Source organism: Capsicum annuum, chromosome 2 (genome assembly GCF_002878395.1).
Source record: "Capsicum annuum cultivar UCD-10X-F1 chromosome 2, UCD10Xv1.1, whole genome shotgun sequence".
Taxonomy (NCBI): Eukaryota; Viridiplantae; Streptophyta; class Magnoliopsida; order Solanales; family Solanaceae; genus Capsicum; species Capsicum annuum.
Genome location: NC_061112.1, coordinates 150970553 through 150987998, shown reverse-complemented (window position 1 = coordinate 150987998; position 17446 = coordinate 150970553). Strand labels below are relative to the sequence as shown.

The 17446-nt window shown below is 36.3% G+C and overlaps 1 protein-coding gene across 5 annotated transcripts; it reads left to right on the top strand.

The window, feature by feature from the left end:
• Nucleotides 1–75: 75 nt before the first annotated feature.
• LOC107860563 (inositol hexakisphosphate and diphosphoinositol-pentakisphosphate kinase VIP2) lies at nucleotides 76–17088 on the top strand. Of its 5 annotated transcripts, none has more exons than XM_016705957.2 (31): nucleotides 76–257; nucleotides 420–597; nucleotides 707–766; nucleotides 890–936; nucleotides 1106–1189; nucleotides 2065–2128; nucleotides 3487–3640; nucleotides 4003–4073; nucleotides 4424–4528; nucleotides 5462–5554; nucleotides 6081–6155; nucleotides 6733–6818; nucleotides 8270–8476; nucleotides 8559–8658; nucleotides 8789–8859; nucleotides 9512–9593; nucleotides 11126–11284; nucleotides 11417–11459; nucleotides 11768–11850; nucleotides 12062–12124; nucleotides 12218–12292; nucleotides 12891–13016; nucleotides 13303–13544; nucleotides 13720–13764; nucleotides 13928–13994; nucleotides 14214–14285; nucleotides 14947–15197; nucleotides 15334–15391; nucleotides 15832–15999; nucleotides 16319–16393; nucleotides 16546–17088. In XM_016705957.2, exons 2-31 carry the CDS (start codon nucleotides 421–423, stop codon nucleotides 16807–16809), a joined length of 3267 nt encoding a protein of 1088 aa, XP_016561443.1. In that variant the 5' UTR covers nucleotides 76–257; nucleotide 420; the 3' UTR covers nucleotides 16810–17088. The 5 variants fall into 5 exon arrangements, with proteins under 5 accessions (XP_016561443.1, XP_047263502.1, XP_016561444.1 ...); XM_047407546.1 differs by having other exon boundaries at nucleotides 77–257; nucleotides 420–579; XM_016705958.2 differs by having other exon boundaries at nucleotides 244–304; nucleotides 420–579.
• The last annotated feature ends 358 nt before the right edge of the window (nucleotides 17089–17446 follow it).

The following is a 17446-nucleotide window of genomic DNA, read 5'->3' as shown; positions in this document are numbered from 1 at the left end:
GTCCTATTAAAGTGACAGTAATACTCCAAAGGTCCACAAATTAAATACAGTAGTAACTACTCCATTAGTTAGGTAGCAATAATTTGAGTAATAGTAGTAGTATTTTTTTCTCAGTGACGGTTTTCAGCAGCCTTTTTCTCTGTACTCGTGGCTCCATGTGTTTGTAACTTAAAAGCGTTAGGAATATTCTCAATATCTTTTTTTTTTTTGCATATACGGTGGTGTTCCCTTATTATCCTCACGGGATTCCTGAATCTGTGGGTATCTTTTACTTGTTTAGGACTCTCTTTTTTCCTATTTTCATGTAAAAGAAAAGGACCCTTTTTTCCATTTTCTTTTTATTTAATAAACTGTGGTATTCGGATCAGTTTTTGCGTTTGAATTAGTGTGTATTAATTGAGTAGTGTTTGTTTGTTTAGGATGAGAAGTGGGATTGAGAAAAGCACAAATCTTGGAGCTTTTTACCAGTCAGAGAAGAAGAAAGAGAAAGAGAAAGATAAAGAGAAGAAGAAGAAGATGAAGAAGGAGGAGGAGGTGGGGAAGAAGATAACTATTGGTGTTTGTGTAATGGAAAAGAAGGTGAAATGTGGCTATGAGGTTCTGTTTTCTGTTTTGGTTGCAATTCCACAGCATGCACCAGTACAATTGTACTGCTTTTTTGTCCCCCCATTGATTTTTTTTCCCCTCTTGTTTGATGAAAATTTAGGTCTTTTCAGCTCCAATGGAGCAGATTCTTGAAAGACTCCAGTGTTTTGGTGAATTTGAGGTATGCAAGAGACTGTTTTCACGGCTTGAACCGGTTACCTCCTAAGAATATTCCACTAAATCCAGGAACTGATGTTGCAGACTGTATTTTATATTATTAAGAGTATATGATGTTTACTTGCAGGTTGTGTACTTTGGGGACAAAGCTATTCTTGAGGATCCAATTGAGAGGTACTAATGCCGGGAGCTACACTGGCATCAATTGCTAGTACTTCATATTCTATGAGGATTTGTGTCTGTAATAAGCTATAAAGTTTGCAATATTTCTGTCTTCCTTCTGTACTATATACTATATATACTACACGTCATGTTAATTGTGTGTGCTATGTCATTGTGGCAGCTGGTCGTTATGCGATTGCTTGATTGCTTTCTACTGCAGTGGATATCCTTTGAAGAAGGCAGAAGCATATGCTTCATTAAGAAAGTAAGTCCATCCATTCTTTGTACTATGTAATTTCAATGTCGGGCATGCTGGCTTTCACTTTTGTGGCATTCTGTGTCCTCAGAATATCTATTTTTACAAGCATAAATTTTCTTTAGCCAAGACTGGTCTGTCTGAACATGTATAAAGGGCAAGCTTAAGATTTTTGATGTCATAAATTGATTGTCAATCTCCTCCTCTTTTTAATCTTTTTGTCTCCTTATATTTGATAGCAGCATATAATGTGCTTCAGCTTAAAATCTGTTTTTCTATTGATTCTTTTGGCAAGCTATAAATGATTGGCTGGCAGATCTGAAGCATTCAGTAGGAGTTTAAGGATAGTAAATGATGAAGGATAGACTTTATCAAAATAAAAATAATGAAAGTAAAGTTGCAAGCCTTTTGCTTTAATCTGTGTAGTTCTTTTTTATTTCCTCATTATACTTCCTTTCCCACAAAGATGATGCACCAGTCTGTCTTCCTGTTTTCTGGAAATTATTTTTGATCTGTTTGGCAATCTTTCCTCCTTAGATGATTTTTAGTTTGTGTCAGAATTGGCTAATTTATATTGCAAAGACATTTCTTAAGATACTGCTGGATCATCATACTTGAAATGTTGGTAATCCTAACAATGACAATAACTGTTAGGTCATATTACTTTTGTCTAGACAAGGTCCTAAGGCCAAGAAGATCAGATACTGTTGAATTGTGAAGCACCAAGGATAAATATCTCTTGAAATAAAATTTTGGCATCTTAAAACTTTTTATACGAAATTCTTTTGTTCTGTAATATTGGAAAGAAATGCCTTAACCCCGTTATATAAACCTGGCCATCACCATGGACATCTTATGATGCTATATTATCTCCTCTGTCTTAGGCCTTTCCTGGTGAATGAATTGGAGCCACAATACCTTCTTCATGATAGGAGGAAAGTATATGAGGTATGCATCAGTTTTTTGTTATTGTTTTCATTGAGGGGAAGCCAAAAAAATTTATGTTGATTAGGAGGATTCTGCAGCTCTTTAAAAATTCTCCTTTGTTTTTTCCATCCAACATTTACTACACTTGTAGCGACATATCTTGGAGTTTGAAAATGGTGGCCAAACAAATATCTTAGAGCTGAAAATGTTATAGTCTTGCAACTACTTTTAGTGTCATCTTATATATGGACTTGGCTCAAAATCTTAAACTTATGCTTGGCACATTATCACTATCTGCTCCTATGCAATGTTGTGTGGAAAGCCTTTATTAAGACTTTTGGTGGTTGGAGGGTGTGGTGGTGGTGGGAGAGAGGGGGGGGGGGGTATGAGTCACCTAGTTTACGTTGTTGGATCATGTCTTATTTGTGGTGGAAAATTCTGAGATGGTTTCGACTCGAATTGGTGATGCCACGCACTGCGAAAAGAATAACGTTTACCTGTCTTTAGAAGACAGAAGAGAAGATGCAGAGTGCGGGAATGTTACCATTTCAACAACAAAAAAAAAAGATGCAGAGCCTGGGATTTTACTACGTTAGCACCTATGTGGACCATATGGAAAGGGGAATAAAAGCACCATTAACGAGTTGAGAAAGATCTTGTACCAACGATATATAGCTTCTTTTCCCTTATTTCCTCTTGGTGCACCCGGAGATTCCTACATGTATAAAGATTGGGTGTCTTTCGTAGAAAACCACGTCTTTTTATAAGTTTTTCTATATCTTGGTGTACTTCTTGTTTACAACATGCTTTTTGCCCTTCTTTTAATGAAATTAAGTATTTCATCAAAAAGTTTGAGAAGTCAATTTGATGTATTGGCAAATTCACTTCGTTTCAATATTATATATAGTTTGTTTGCAATTTTTATGTTTGGTTATTGAGTGAACCTTTCCTAGATATGTACTAACTACAAAGATTCTAAAGCAATGCATTGTCTTCTATAAGATTCAATGAGTATGTTGATTTGTTTAGATAAAGTTATACCATCATACCTGTCTGACCATTCTGCAAGAGTACTTTATTTCAACATCGAGCTCTTCCAATATTGCAAAGATATAGAAATCAGACTTAACTGGACATATTTTTCCAATTATGGCCAATACAAGCTTTCTTGCTTCAAGTTGTTGAGCTCTCCACTTAGCCTACATGTGAAATCACGAAGCTGCTTATAAATAGTTCATTGTGATGGTAACTCTTTCCTGGTGGGGATGCATTTGTTTAAACTGATCTTCATGCTACTTCTTGGCTCTTGCATTTTTCCTTTTCCTTGAAACATAAAATGATTTAGTCATTTTCCTTTTTGTTTTGATGGGGAAATTCAGCGTCTTGAGATGTTTGGCATTCCTGTGCCAAGGTATGCTTGCGTTCACAGAGAAGTACCATACCAACATTTGGATTATTTTGTTGAAGACGATGACTTTGTTGAAGTTCATGGGAATCGTTTTTGGAAACCTTTTGTGGAAAAGCCTGTTAATGGTCAGTTTCTCTTTCTATGGATGATCAGTTTTCCTTATTGTTTGCATTATAAGTAAAATGCATGTGTTTGGTAGACTGCCAGTGCCAAAATGAGTTCCTTGATAAGGTAACCATTGTGGTGGTATCGTCTTATTCAGACAAACAAGATGCTCTTGGTTAAGATTTCATAGTTGGCAGGTTCTTGTAAGTAACATGCTGTTTTGAAAGTTCAATTTGGTTATTTGAGAGATTTTTTATTTCCCTTTACATATGATGGCTACTATTAGTACTGCAGGCTTTTTGAACTATGGAATTGTTGTCTGATATTGTAAAAAGTTCCATTCAGGATGGGAAAGATCAATATCTTATTTTCTTTTATGTAGCTGATGACCACAGAATAATGATTTACTATCCTAGTTCTGCTGGCGGGGGAATGAAGGAATTGTTTCGAAAGGTAAATATATTATTTAAAAGAAAATTGGAATTGCTGTTTTTAATCTGATTTTGATTCAACGTGCTTCCTTTGTATATGATATTGAAACTGCCGCTGCTTCTAGTTTCTTGTAAAGTCCCTTTCTATGCAAGCGATTCTACGTCTTATTTAAATAAGCGGGCTTTAAAGCTTTGCAAAGCATTATGATTTTCAGTATTAAATGTTGATTTCTAGGTCCATGCGTATCATCTCTTATTTCAATAATAGTTTACATTTACTGTTGGATTCATATATGATGACCATCAATGCTTATGGCTCATTAGAATAAGTAATTTGGATTGATGTATTTTCACTCCTTTCTTTTCCTTCAGGTTGGTAACCGCTCAAGTGAGTTCCATCCAGAGGTTAGAAGGGTAAGACGTGAAGGATCCTACATATATGAGGAATTCATGCCCACAGGAGGAACAGACGTTAAGGTTCCTAACTTTATACTTTAATACCCTTGCGTGAATTATTTCGCTTTAATTGGCAAGCTGACTTTAGTTTCTTTCGGGTCTATGGTGAAAAATATGCTTGAAAAATACGTGTGGCTTGACTCATGTTCGGTTAATTCGGATCTACCAGTTGATTTATTGTTACAATAGCAGTTGATTTATTGTTACAATATAGTATGATAAAAGCATAATTGTAATATAGTATGCTAAAAGGCATACTGATAACTTAGAGCATAAGATACTTCTTATTACTGGCTTAGATATTTGATTCCAAGTTGCTTGGACTCTCCAAAAATGTTGCTGCACCTGAATTGGATCCTTAAAAAATACACTTTTTTTTGGAGTATCCGACACACTCCCATCGGCAACATAGATTTGATTTGGTGAGGAGAAACTACAGATTTATTCAAACATTTTCTCATGCATCATAGAGCTTTTGGAACACACGAAAAACAATTTCATATACCAACACGTGCATATTGTGCATGATTATCAATTGACAACACACACTTTTGGCACAAGTAAAAGGTCCTTCTCATTCACTTATCAAATAAATGTTCTGTTTTGAACTCTTCTTTTTTTTTTTTTTGGTGTGTGTGGGGGGTGGGGGGTGGGGGTTAGGTGGGGTTGAGCGAGAGAAAATAATGGATTTATTTTGCATGTACTCGTGTGCCGTCCAACCTTCATAGCCTCAAAATAAAAGAGAAGGGAAATGTTGCATACCTTAGATGTATCTGATTTATTTGTCCTTAAAGGCAACTTTCATAACACTTAACAGATCATAGCTTCCCAATTTGGTTTCGTAAGTCTACACCTGTCAAGTGTCTTCTATAGATGGGAGTAACCATGCACATATTTGTGTTAAAATTTTGTAGCTTATCCCATGATTTGAGTTTTCTTTTTGTATTTATGTAGGTGTATACAGTTGGTCCAGATTATGCACACGCAGAGGCAAGGAAGTCTCCTGTTGTTGATGGTGTTGTTATGAGAAATCCTGATGGGAAAGAAGTAAGTTGTTTATTCAACATAAGTCTTCCTATTTGTTCATATTCTGTAATTTGGATGCTTGTTGCCAAATGAAAAAGAAGAGAACAGAGAAACAAACTATCATCTTCTTTGCCCTTTAGGTTTTATCTTTGTCTTGCGCTGTGTGAGACACACTTATATTCCCTTTATAGATCCTATAGTATAGATTTAAGAACTTATCAGAATGATGATTTACAAGTAAACGTAAAAAAAAAAGAATACATCCAACTATTAGGCTTAGTGTTTTAGTTAAAACCACTGTTACCCTGGGGATGGAATGAGTTTGGTTTGGGGTTAGGGTAAGAAAAAACAAATTAATAGAAGAAAAAAGAAAACAAAAGAACTTATCAAAGTACTGAGTTTCTCTTCCTCTAATAAGAAAATGTCTGGGGTCCAGCATTATCTTTTGGGCATTTAGATTAGAATATGTAAAATAGTCAGTTGCAACCAGTTTACGTTCTTATAGAAATTTATTCGGCAATATATTGAAAGTTGCTTCATTTTGCAGGTTCGGTATCCTGTTCTACTTACCCCTGCAGAGAAGCAAATGGCCAGAGAAGTTTGCATTGCCTTTAGGCAAGCAGTAAGTCACCTAATTTTGCTAATACATGTCAACACATGTTGGTATGCACTGTTATTTGACCTTCAACAATCAGGATGGAAATTGTTGCAGCTATTTTGTGTAGTCTCATCCTTATCCTCTAAAACCCTCATGGTAGAGGCTAAGCAGCATCGTTCTCTGCAATACCTCATGTCATTATTTTATACTTCCTCATATTCTACTGCATTTCATGTTTTGAGTAGGTTGACTGTCCATTTTCTCACAGTCAGTTAAAAGTTTCCTTTCTTTGCTTCTACTCTTTTGTGGCATGTGCATATAATGTTCCAACTGCGGAAGATAGATGACACTGATGTCCTTGTAAACCACACTTGTTAGATATGATTCTGTAATTTATATACAACTGGATTTATTTGCTCTTCCCTTCTATGCCAAATATACATGTGTTGTCTTATGTATCGGGGTCTAGAGATACATGAAAATATCAAGTCTGGCAGCTAATTTTCCTTTTTTTCGTTGATAGTGTTGAGTAAATTATATCAGTTTTATCAGTGTTGTGCCCTTTGAAAAGAAAGCAATGAAATTACCCTTCCCATTTCAGGTTTGTGGCTTCGACCTATTGCGTAGTGAGGGGCGTTCATATGTTTGTGATGTGAACGGCTGGAGCTTTGTGAAGAACTCTTACAAGTAAGTTTCTTCATTTTCCCCAAAAATCAATTAAATGAGACATGCATTCCAATCTAATCAGTGTTTTAAGCCTTTTTATATCAGTTCCATAATTAGTGTAGTCCTAAAAACAACACTGATCTGTAGGTTTGTCAGTATGGTGACTAAGGGGTGTTAAAAAGGTACAAAATTGGCCTTAAAGTCAAACAAAGTCATCTCACAAGACCTACATCTTTTAGAATTTATGCAAATCTAACAAAAGCACAATGGAAGCAGAAGATTCATATAAGTGAAACCAACTATTAATTTGGAGAACATCTTGTGTTAGGTACTCCTAATTATTGAGCATTGCAGCGAGATGGGTCAAAATGGATATTAAGGATTCATATAGTTGACCGCAACTACTTTGGGATTGACTTAGTTGTTATAGTCTTAGAGGTACCACTCCTTTCCAACCAGAAGTTGAAAAGGAGAGCACAATTAAACAGCATTTCTTCCTTAAAAAGGAAAAGGTGGGAGAAATGTTGACTGGATGGGTTGTAAAAAATCATCTTTTTGCTGGATATAACATAAGTTATTTTGGAGGTATATTCCCTTTAAATCCATAGAGTGTTTTCCTTTCTGGAACAATGTACAGAATTAGTAAACATTGCTTTCCTAAAGGTGCAACTGGTCTGTTTGCCTTGACTCGTCCATTTCTGCTAGAAGTCCTAACTCCTAGAAGATTATGCATAGTAAAATAAGGTGTTTCGCTTGACCAGCTATGGAATTCATCCACTGAATGGAAGTGTCACTATCCTAGTGAATGTGGCCTGGCCTTCTCTACTTTTGTGCTACGTGATGTAAGGGGCCCTAGCATATGTAGTACCAGTAATGACCAGCACTCTGCAACGAAGAATGGAAGTCATCAGCATAAAGAAACAGACGAGGAAATACTTGGACCTTATATATGTGAAGAGTGAACAAATCAATAGAAATAGGTCGCTTATAGTTTTTTTCCCCTTTAAATGGTATCTTTTTGGGTATATATGACCTGAATTGACTTAAGCTGCCTGCGTCGTTTTCCTTCCCTTCTACTTCCCGATATCTGTTGCATCCAGGTAGAATGTCAAAGAAAGTAAGAAACTTAAAGAACGACTTTCTTTTATTGGGGAATCTGCTGCCTCAATTGATTCATATTGTATTATTCAGTAACCAGAATTTGTTGTTGAACTTCCTATCAATTTTTTAATTTAAGAAGTTGCATGCTTCTTGGGACCTTCAATCATACGGCATGTGTTTTCGGTTGATAGATTTTTACTTTTCTAGTGTTAGCGTTGTTGGTGTATTACCATATTATATCATTACTGACATCATTAATCTCTATGGTTAGCGTAATTACATTAGTAGCAGCTGTATGACTGGTATTATCATCAGTTCGTGCAATATTTGACTCGTTCTAAAGAAGTTATTGCAATGATGACCGAGTAAAGGTACTATGATGATGCTGCGTGTGTGTTGAGGAAGATGTTTCTAGATGCGAAAGCTCCACATCTTTCATCGACAATCCCACCAACTTTACCGTGGAAAGTTAGTGAACCAGTTCAACCTACTGAGGGGTTAACGCGTCAAGGAAGTGGGCTGATCGGCACTTTTGGACAATCAGAGGAGCTACGATGTGTAGTTGCAATTGTTCGGCAGTAAGACATGCTCCTTATGCCTCTTACCCTTGAAGGCTAGATCCATTTGTCTCCTTTACTTAACCATTCTCAACTGGAACAGCGGTGATAGAACTCCAAAACAGAAAGTGAAGTTGAAGGTTACTGAGGAAAAACTCTTAAATTTGATGTTAAAGTACAATGGCGGTAAACCTAGATCAGAGGTGCTTCTTTGCTTTCATAATACAATTTCCTTTTCTTGAAACTGAAATACAATTGCTTTTCTTTATCTCCTTTTTCCTTGCCGATGTGTTAGATGATTAATATTGTTCTTTTGGTTTTAAACTTGCACAGACAAAGCTTAAAACAGCTGTGCAGTTGCAAGATCTTCTGGATGCCACCAGAGCCCTAGTGCCACGTTCTAGGTTAGTGAGACTCTGATTCTTACAAAAAAATAAAATTTCAAACATATTGTTCTTATGCAAGTCTTTGTACTGTTTTGTTGCTGAAGTGGATATGGCTCATCCATCTATTTTATTTCTTGAATAGCTGATGAAGGTTTACTATATAAACAGTAAATTAGCCGAAATGGTGAGAGACAAATGGAACACCAATTGAAAAAGTTATGCAGCAAATGTTATTTATTTGAAGGCTCCTTTGAGTCAGCTGATCTTTTTTTCCTGCATTGCAATTACACGTGGCAGATACTGGTTTTGTTTTTTAATATGTGGAGATTGCAATTGTAGTGCCACAGAATTTTAGAAGTTCATTAGACAGTTGAAAATCACTTAAAGTTGGTAGGTACCAGAAGAAGCTGTGGATGCCAATACCTTTATGCATTATCAGGTGATAGTGTGGCTGGAAAGAAAATAGGAGGTGCTTTTGTAAGATAAAGAAAGAATCTATCCTTTTAGCTAAATATAAATGTGTTCCAATTTGTTCAATTTTGTCCTGATTCAGTTCTAGTTTTCTTTTGTCACATGCATAATTGTGTAGTGTGCTAAAACTATAAGAATGTCATTTGCTGATGGAATTTGTGTTGAAACAAGCATGGCTTTTTTGCTCATTCTTGTGCAGGCCTGGCCGGGAGAGTGATAGTGAAGCTGAAGATATTGAGCATGCTGAGAAACTTCGTCAAGTAAAAGCTGTTCTTGAGGAGGTCATACAATCTTCTTGAACTATGCGTTTGGCACTATGCAATATTATAAATTGATAACACGTAGGAGAAAATGTTAGAAAGTGCACATGTTTACATTGATTGTGTGGTCATTTCTCAATAGTGCAATAATGGTCTTGGGATATATAAAAAAATAAGGTGTTATTAGTAAGACTGCATTGCTCAAATGTGAAGAAAAATAAATCTTGATCTTGCACATTATTCTCAAACTTTCGAGGGAAAAGCATCATTGATCACACTGATGATATAATCTAATATCTTCGGTGTTTGAAGGATTATATTTCGGATCATAGGTATTAGGATTATTTTCATTACTATAGTTCCTGTCCCTTGTCCTGTAATTCACATTTGGGCCTATATGCCATTTGTGAGAATTGTAGATCGATACTATTGGACAGGACATTCTAAAATAGGAAGTGGAGTCGGAGAATGAAGTGTTGAACATCTTCCTTGACTATGTAAAGGGTTAATTACCGAACTTTCCTTGAGGTGTACCTTGTTCAATCAGTGCTTTCCCTCTGGTTTTTAGACTACAGAAAACTAATATATTGGGATTGGGTGATTATTGATAGAATTTTTCCTCACGCTTGTTGATTATTTTTCCTTTTATTTAGAGAAGGAACCATCATTTTTCTTTAATATTTATTACTCCTTTTGATATTCTTACAGCATCTCTTTTCAATTTCATTTATCATTACTTACTTGAGTATTGGGGAATAATGATCCCTCTTGCACAGTTTCAAAATAATTGACCCCTCTTGTTCTTACAACTGAAAAAATTGTTCAGTTGAAAGAAGAAAAATAACAGATACCAACACAATTAGATAATTCCTGAATTACAGTCTTCCCGAAAGGATTAAGGATTTTCATCTTGCATTGGGAGGGGGTAGGACGTTGTTCTTTGGGAAGTTCTTTGCATAGTTTTATTTGCGTCACCAATGTTCAGGAAATTTGACATTAGAATCAGTTTTGATCCTTGAGGAAGAAATCCTACTTTTGTTCTATTATCATGAAGTACAAATCTCATTTCATCTGGAACATGAACTCAACTGCTTCCAAAATATGATTACAATGTAATATATTCTTTGTAATTGTCACCAAAGCTAAATAGTTGACCTAGGTCAAAATTCTATGCATCATCCATTTTGCATTCTGGTTTACTTAATGAGAACTGTTACTAGCTAAGTAGTACAGGTAGAAAATTGTGGCCGGTGGTGGCATGCAGTAACTAGAGGAGTAGAATGTGTAAAAAGGTGTCCAGTTAAGGTTAAGAGGGAAAATGCTAAGAGTTAAAAGACTAAGGCTGGTTGATCATTGATTCATCAAAGATATCTTTGAGTTAATGTTAGCCAGTATCTTGTTCTGTTTTGCTTCCTCCAATTCTGTCTCTTTTCCGCAGCTGATATGTATTTTCCCTATAATTACGTAACTAGATGGACATATATTATACCAAAGGTTCTATGCTTTCTATTTCTCAGCTCTTATTGGTTTTAAAATGTTCATCTGGATTGCAGGGAGGACATTTTTCTGGCATTTATAGAAAGGTTCAGCTAAAACCGCTGAAGTGGGATAAAGTTGCTAAGTCCAATGGTGAAGGTGAAGAAGAACGGCCTGTTGAAGCTCTTATGGTTCTAAAATATGGAGGTGTTCTCACTCATGCTGGCAGAAAGCAGGTTCTATTTTGTGTAAAAAATTATTTTTATATTGTGAAGTAGTTCGGCCTGTTGAAGTGAATATTCTCCCAGCGACATAGGTTAAATACGGTTTTAACCTTTCTTTATTGTTTTGATGAAATTTCTTGGCAGGCTGAAGAGCTTGGAAGATACTTCCGGAATAACATGTATCCAGGTTTGCTGGTGCCCTTTGCCATCTTTCATTTCACTTTAAAAAGTTCTCTCCAAAATCAGAATTTCCTTTGCAACATCTTTTGCCATATGTGGTTTAAGAAAGTTTCAGATAAACACATCCAGCTGAACCATTTTGAATTTAACAGTACTAGGAAAGTTTATTTGGGGTTATCTTTTGAAAATGGTGTATCAAAGATTTGCAGCTACGCAAATGGATATCCCCTTTTTCCTATTTGATCAAATTGGGTGTTTGGGGCTGGTGATATGCTCAGTGAATCTTCCTTAATTTCCATCTGCTTTGAAAAACAGGTGAAGGAACAGGCCTCCTTCGCCTCCATAGTACATATCGCCATGACTTAAAAATATACAGCTCGGATGAGGGCCGTGTGCAGGTTAGTTCCTTGCTTTTGCTCAAGAATTACTTAGTAGTCTAGTGCCAAACTTTATCTGTTTGTTTCTAATTATTTTATCCTAGTTGATGTTTCAAATTTTCTCATACAAGTACTCTAGTTTTGTTCAATGATCTTAAATTTTTACTCATGTCCTTGGCTAATTGCCTTGTCCTCTAATGTTGTGTTTGCATTATGCGTGATATTTTGGCAGATGTCTGCAGCTGCATTTGCTAAAGGTCTACTTGACTTGGAAGGCCAATTGACACCGATCCTGGTCTGTGTGGTGTTATAAAGGGTATACTTCTAGAGTTGGATTCTTACAACTGAGATGATTGAACTATGCGTGTTCTTTGTTTGAACTTTGAAGGTGTCGCTGGTTAGCAAGGATTCTTCAATGCTTGATGGGCTTGATAATGCCAGTATTGAAATGGAAGATGCTAAGGTTTTATTTTCCTTACACTTTGCTCAAATTACAAGTTCATGGAAAATATCCAGCTATATTGATTCAAGTTTGTGGTTGTTTTAATCCTTAGTATTAGTTGGATTCTAAACAGTGATATCCATTTCAAATATGATGCTATGCAAGTGTCAGTGATATGATCATTAGCTTGGTAGAAGTTTGTTTCATTGGTTCCATGAACTGGCCTTTTTCTGATTTAATTTGCCAAAGATAAGGCTAAGGATTGAATGCGAACTTCTTCAGGGCATTAAAAGTCACACTTGTATACTAATTGACATTGAAGTACAAGGCATGTGCTGCAATTTGTTGCTTTTTCATGTTGTCGTTTTGTCGAATTTGAAATGTATGAGAACCTTTGAAACTATATGGTCTAACACCATACATAAAGTATTATCTGGTGCGTGTTGTTATTTAAAATAAAGACTGCATCAATTCCATTGGCAATTACTTGATTCACTAAAACGTATTTAGATCTCTGTGACAGTTGAGTATGCTCCTGTTTACAAATTCAGGATTTTTCAACCTACAGAAATGCTTTTACAATCTGCTGTTAAAATTCCTGTCCTGTTCTTCTCTTTAGGCACGGTTGAATGACATAATTACTTCTGGAACAAGGGTACTTCATAACAATGGATCAGCAGATAAACCTTGGATGGTTGATGGAGCAGGACTCCCTCCGAATGCGTCTGAACTGCTGCCCATATTGGTACAGTCTCAATGTGCATCTCCTGTTGGATCAAGCTTCTAGTCGAAATCAATTTAAACTTCATGATTTATCTTGTAGTTTCCTTTAACACTCGTTGAATATTCATCTTTTACCCCATACCGTAATTTTTTGAGTTTTTTCCCTTTGTCAGTGGAATCCTTTATTCCAGATCAGTAGTTTCAGTCAACTAATACTGCAGGCATTTGAATTTGGTTCTTTGGTGCTATGTTCTTCTTTTATGTTGCTTTGTTTCTATATATATTTTCATTTTGTGTTAATCAATCAGGTGAAATTTACTAAGAAGGTGACAGAGCAAGTGAGGCTTCTCGCTAAGGATGAGGATGAAGAACTTGCAGAGGCAAGCCCATACGATGTTATTCCACCTTATGATCAAGCTAGAGCGCTTGGTAAAACAAATATTGATGTCGATCGTATTGCTGCGGGTTTACCGTGTGGTAGCGAGGGATTTCTACTCATGTATGCTAGATGGAGAAAACTAGAGAGGGATTTATATAACGAACGGAAAGGGTAAGATTTTACTAGCTTAATCTTACTTCTTAACTTGAATATATGCTTGTTGCTTCTTGGACCTTTGCTGCCCAGATGCTAATTTGTTGGAATTCCAATCTTCACTGATCTGCTCATTGTGGATTAAAATGTTTCCTTGTTGGTGTTTCCCCTAACACTTTATATTTAATTACAGCCGTTTTGATATTACGCAAATTCCAGATGTTTACGACTCCTGCAAGTAAGTGAACTCACAGTAACATTCATAGCATATTTGGTTGATGCAAAATACTTTTTAACTTTTTCCTTAGCAAGATGCCACTTAAAGAGCATGTTCAAGCTTCTATTTCATCTCTTATGTCCTTGTTTTTATGATCTTTAGAACTTTTTGATTTTTTTTTCAGGTATGATCTTTTGCACAATTCACATCTGAATTTAGGGGGGTTGAATGAACTTTTTAAGGTTGCTCAGGTACGATGAGGGATATTTGTAGCATTTCACCTATCTTAATTTTCTCTGTAGCAACAGTTCTATATGGCGTTGCTACTTTTCCAGGTCTTAAGCCTACAAGTCTGTTGTCTCCTGTATTCCTGAAATTCTATCTTTTCAAATATTTGAGGGTTTTGGATGTTGTCTTGAGAGTTATCATGACCGGCTTCTAAAAAAATGTATATTGCTTTTGAGTTTCAGCTACTTGCAGATGGTGTTATTCCAAATGAATACGGGATAAATCCAAAGCAGAAGCTAAAGATTGGATCAAAGGTAAAAGTTCTTACATTCAGAGCCAGGTCCATTTCTCATTGTCTTCCTTTATAGTAGACGATTTCAGGCGCTCTTTCTTGTCTATCTATTGTTGGATAGAGGGCAGTAACCTAATATCTTTTTGTACCACTCTAATTCACTGTTATTGGCACACTAATATTTCGTATCTTAATCTGAATGGAGTCTATAGTTATCAAATAAGTGTGGCTATGATGTGCTTTGCTTAAGAGTTCCTGGTAGATCTATTAGGTATCTTTAGTATTTTGTCAGTTGTCCCTCCAAATCTTGTCAAATATTATTTTCCCCAGTTGCTAAATCAATTGATTCACCAGCTTTCAGAGTTTCTTGTCTCTCGTCACTGATCTGCAATAAGGATTTTAGACTACTAGTTATTGCCGTGTTACATGCTGCTTTGGTTGTGGCTGCTGTCCACTCAGTTTCCTGAACTAAATTTTTAGTTTTAAAGCTTTTCAAATGATATTCTTTTTTAATAATAATTCTCCTCCTTAGCTTACTTATCTTGGGGCTGCCACTATTTTGTTACTCACTTTCCCTACTGTAATAAGAAGAATGGTGCAATTAGTTTGCATTTATTTGGCTTCTTGTACAGTATTGAAGGTTCTATAGACATTAATACATTATCTCTGAGTTGTTCACTCAGATTGCTCGCCGCTTGTTGGGTAAGATTATGATTGATCTGAGGAATACCCGTGAAGAAGCTCTAAGTGTGGCTGAGTTGAAAGGCAGTCAAGACAATTTGGTGGTGAGTAAGACAACAAAGGAAGATACAGAGTATCATACCAAGCCTCACTCTCGTAATGAAGAGTCTAGAAGAACTAGCTTCAATAGTGAGAGATCCATGGATCAAGATGATGATGATGACAAAGAGATTAAGTACCGCTTAGATCCAAAGTATGTGGTCCCTTTTATTCACTTAAATAGATGTTCGGCAAACTCATATTTCCTAGTGTTACTTTTGTAAATCGAGATAAGAATGCGGAATACTTTAATGTATTGTATTTGATTATTTTGTGATTACCTTTTTCAGGTATGCGAATGTCAGGACACCAGAAAGACATGTGCGAACACGCCTGTACTTCACATCAGTAAGTGGAAACTTGCAATTGAATTTTCTAGTTATTCTTCTGTATTTTCTAGCTGTTGTAGTTTCCTTGGCTCGCACATGAGCAGACTCATGAAGATTAAAACGTCCTATTTTACCTTAACATTTTAGTTGAGATGGTTCACATTTCTTTTTTTTCCTTTAGCTGACTCAGTTCTGTCATATGTAACAGTATAATTTGTATGCAACATATTTCTTTTCCTTCTCAAAAAAATAAGTATTCGATGTGGTATTTCTCTCTCTGAACTTATGTGGACTCTGCTTGTTTGATATGACTAGATTTTTGTTACACACAGTAGTGCTATTAACATTTTGCTTATGTTATTTTGTCTATCTAGATTCCACCCCCCCCCCCCCCCCTTTTTCGTTTCCCCTCCTTTTCCCTTCTCCAAATTCTAGCTTACAGATTGTTTGACTTGACAGGAGTCGCATATCCATTCCTTGATGAACGTTCTTCGTTATTGTAACCTGGATGAGTCTCTTCAAGAAGAGGCCAGCCTTGTGTGTGATAATGCTTTGGATCGCTTGTACAGAACCAAGGAGCTGGATTACATGAGTTATATTGTATTGAGGATGTTCGAGAGCACAGAGGTTCGTACATCTCTTTTTCCCACTGAAGAACAAAGAAATGGAAATGCTGGATAAGTAGTTGCTCATGTGAATCAATATGTACCTTAATTATATGGAAGTTATTTGCGGCATTTCTTGGGTGTTTTGGAGGGGTGGACTGACACAGCCATAACTCTGCATCTTCTGAAGTTCCTATTTGGACTCTTTGGTTTGAAGACTCTGTCTGGGATTAACAATTTAGCATTCTAGCAACATGTGTTGTAAATAATGTGTTTTCGTCTGATGAGTAACTCCTGATGGATGTCTGCCGGATTCATAGTTGTATCGAAATTTGATGCAGGTCGCCCTGGAAGACCCCAAAAGGTTCCGCATAGAGCTGACTTTTAGCCGTGGTGCCGATCTATCACCATTAGAGGTATCAGTCATGCCATATATTTTTTTTATTGTTGTCTTTGCAAAGCTGCGTTTTGAAATGAGTAGTCCGACTTGTGTACTAGAATTGATTTCATTTATGACATGAAGGTGAAAGAGACTACAATTTATTTTCATTCCATGGTTAATTTGCAGGTAAATGATGAGATAGCTGCTTCACTGCATCAAGAGCACTTACTGCCAATAATGGGTCCTGAAAGGCTTCAAGAAGTCGGTTCATATCTTACGTTGGAAAACATGGAAAAACTGATCCGTCCATTTGCCATGCCTGCTGAAGATTTCCCACCACCATCAACTCCTCAGGGGTTCTCTGGATATTTCTCGAAAAGTGCAGCAGTTCTAGAGCGTCTAGCAAAAATTTGGCCCTTCCACAAGCATGGGAACAGTAATGGCAAGTAGTGCAGTCTTTTCCCCTGTTGGATGGCTTTCTCTCAAACTATGGTGGGGAGATTACTTCCAGAATTCTGGAAGAGGAGCTGTAGCTATACTGCCAATTTCCTTCTTTTAGACGTCCTTTTACCTTATTTGTTGTCTCTTTGTCTTCCATTATTCACTCATGTAGATAGGGAAAAATTTTGCAGTGATGTCTAGAGCCACACAAAACCTACATTTATAACAGAGGCGCCTAAAATGTAAATGTGCTCTACTTTGAAATATAGTTTGTTATTTGATCTTTCCCCTCTTTGCTTCGTTATGGCTATTGACTTTGTGCTGATATTCGTAGAATGTATCTTAACCAGAAGCAATAATTTCTAATGACATGCTCTTATAGCCAAGAAATTCCATGACGTGTATAAGAATATCTTCGATATGTGCCAATTCTCTTAATTTTTGTTTCCAATCAAGTGTTGTCACATAAAATAAACGTGGGAATAATGGAAGTTGGTGATAAAGCAGCAAACGTCATATTATATTCCGTGGCATCTTGAAACATAGCCTGTAAATATCCGTCTGGATCGATATTTGATGGAAGTGTGTTCTTCGTTTAAAACAGTTGGAACAACTTTGAAGTTCAAGATGAACATTGCGTTTGAAT

Excerpts from the sequence above, each read along its gene's own strand:
- LOC107860563 (XM_016705956.2), top strand. Across the intron at positions 14,286-14,946 it reads AGCTAAAGATTGGATCAAAG|ATTGCTCGCCGCTTGTTGGG; the intron begins GTAAAAGTTCTT and ends TTGTTCACTCAG. Across the intron at positions 16,394-16,545 it reads CCGATCTATCACCATTAGAG|GTAAATGATGAGATAGCTGC; the intron begins GTATCAGTCATG and ends GTTAATTTGCAG.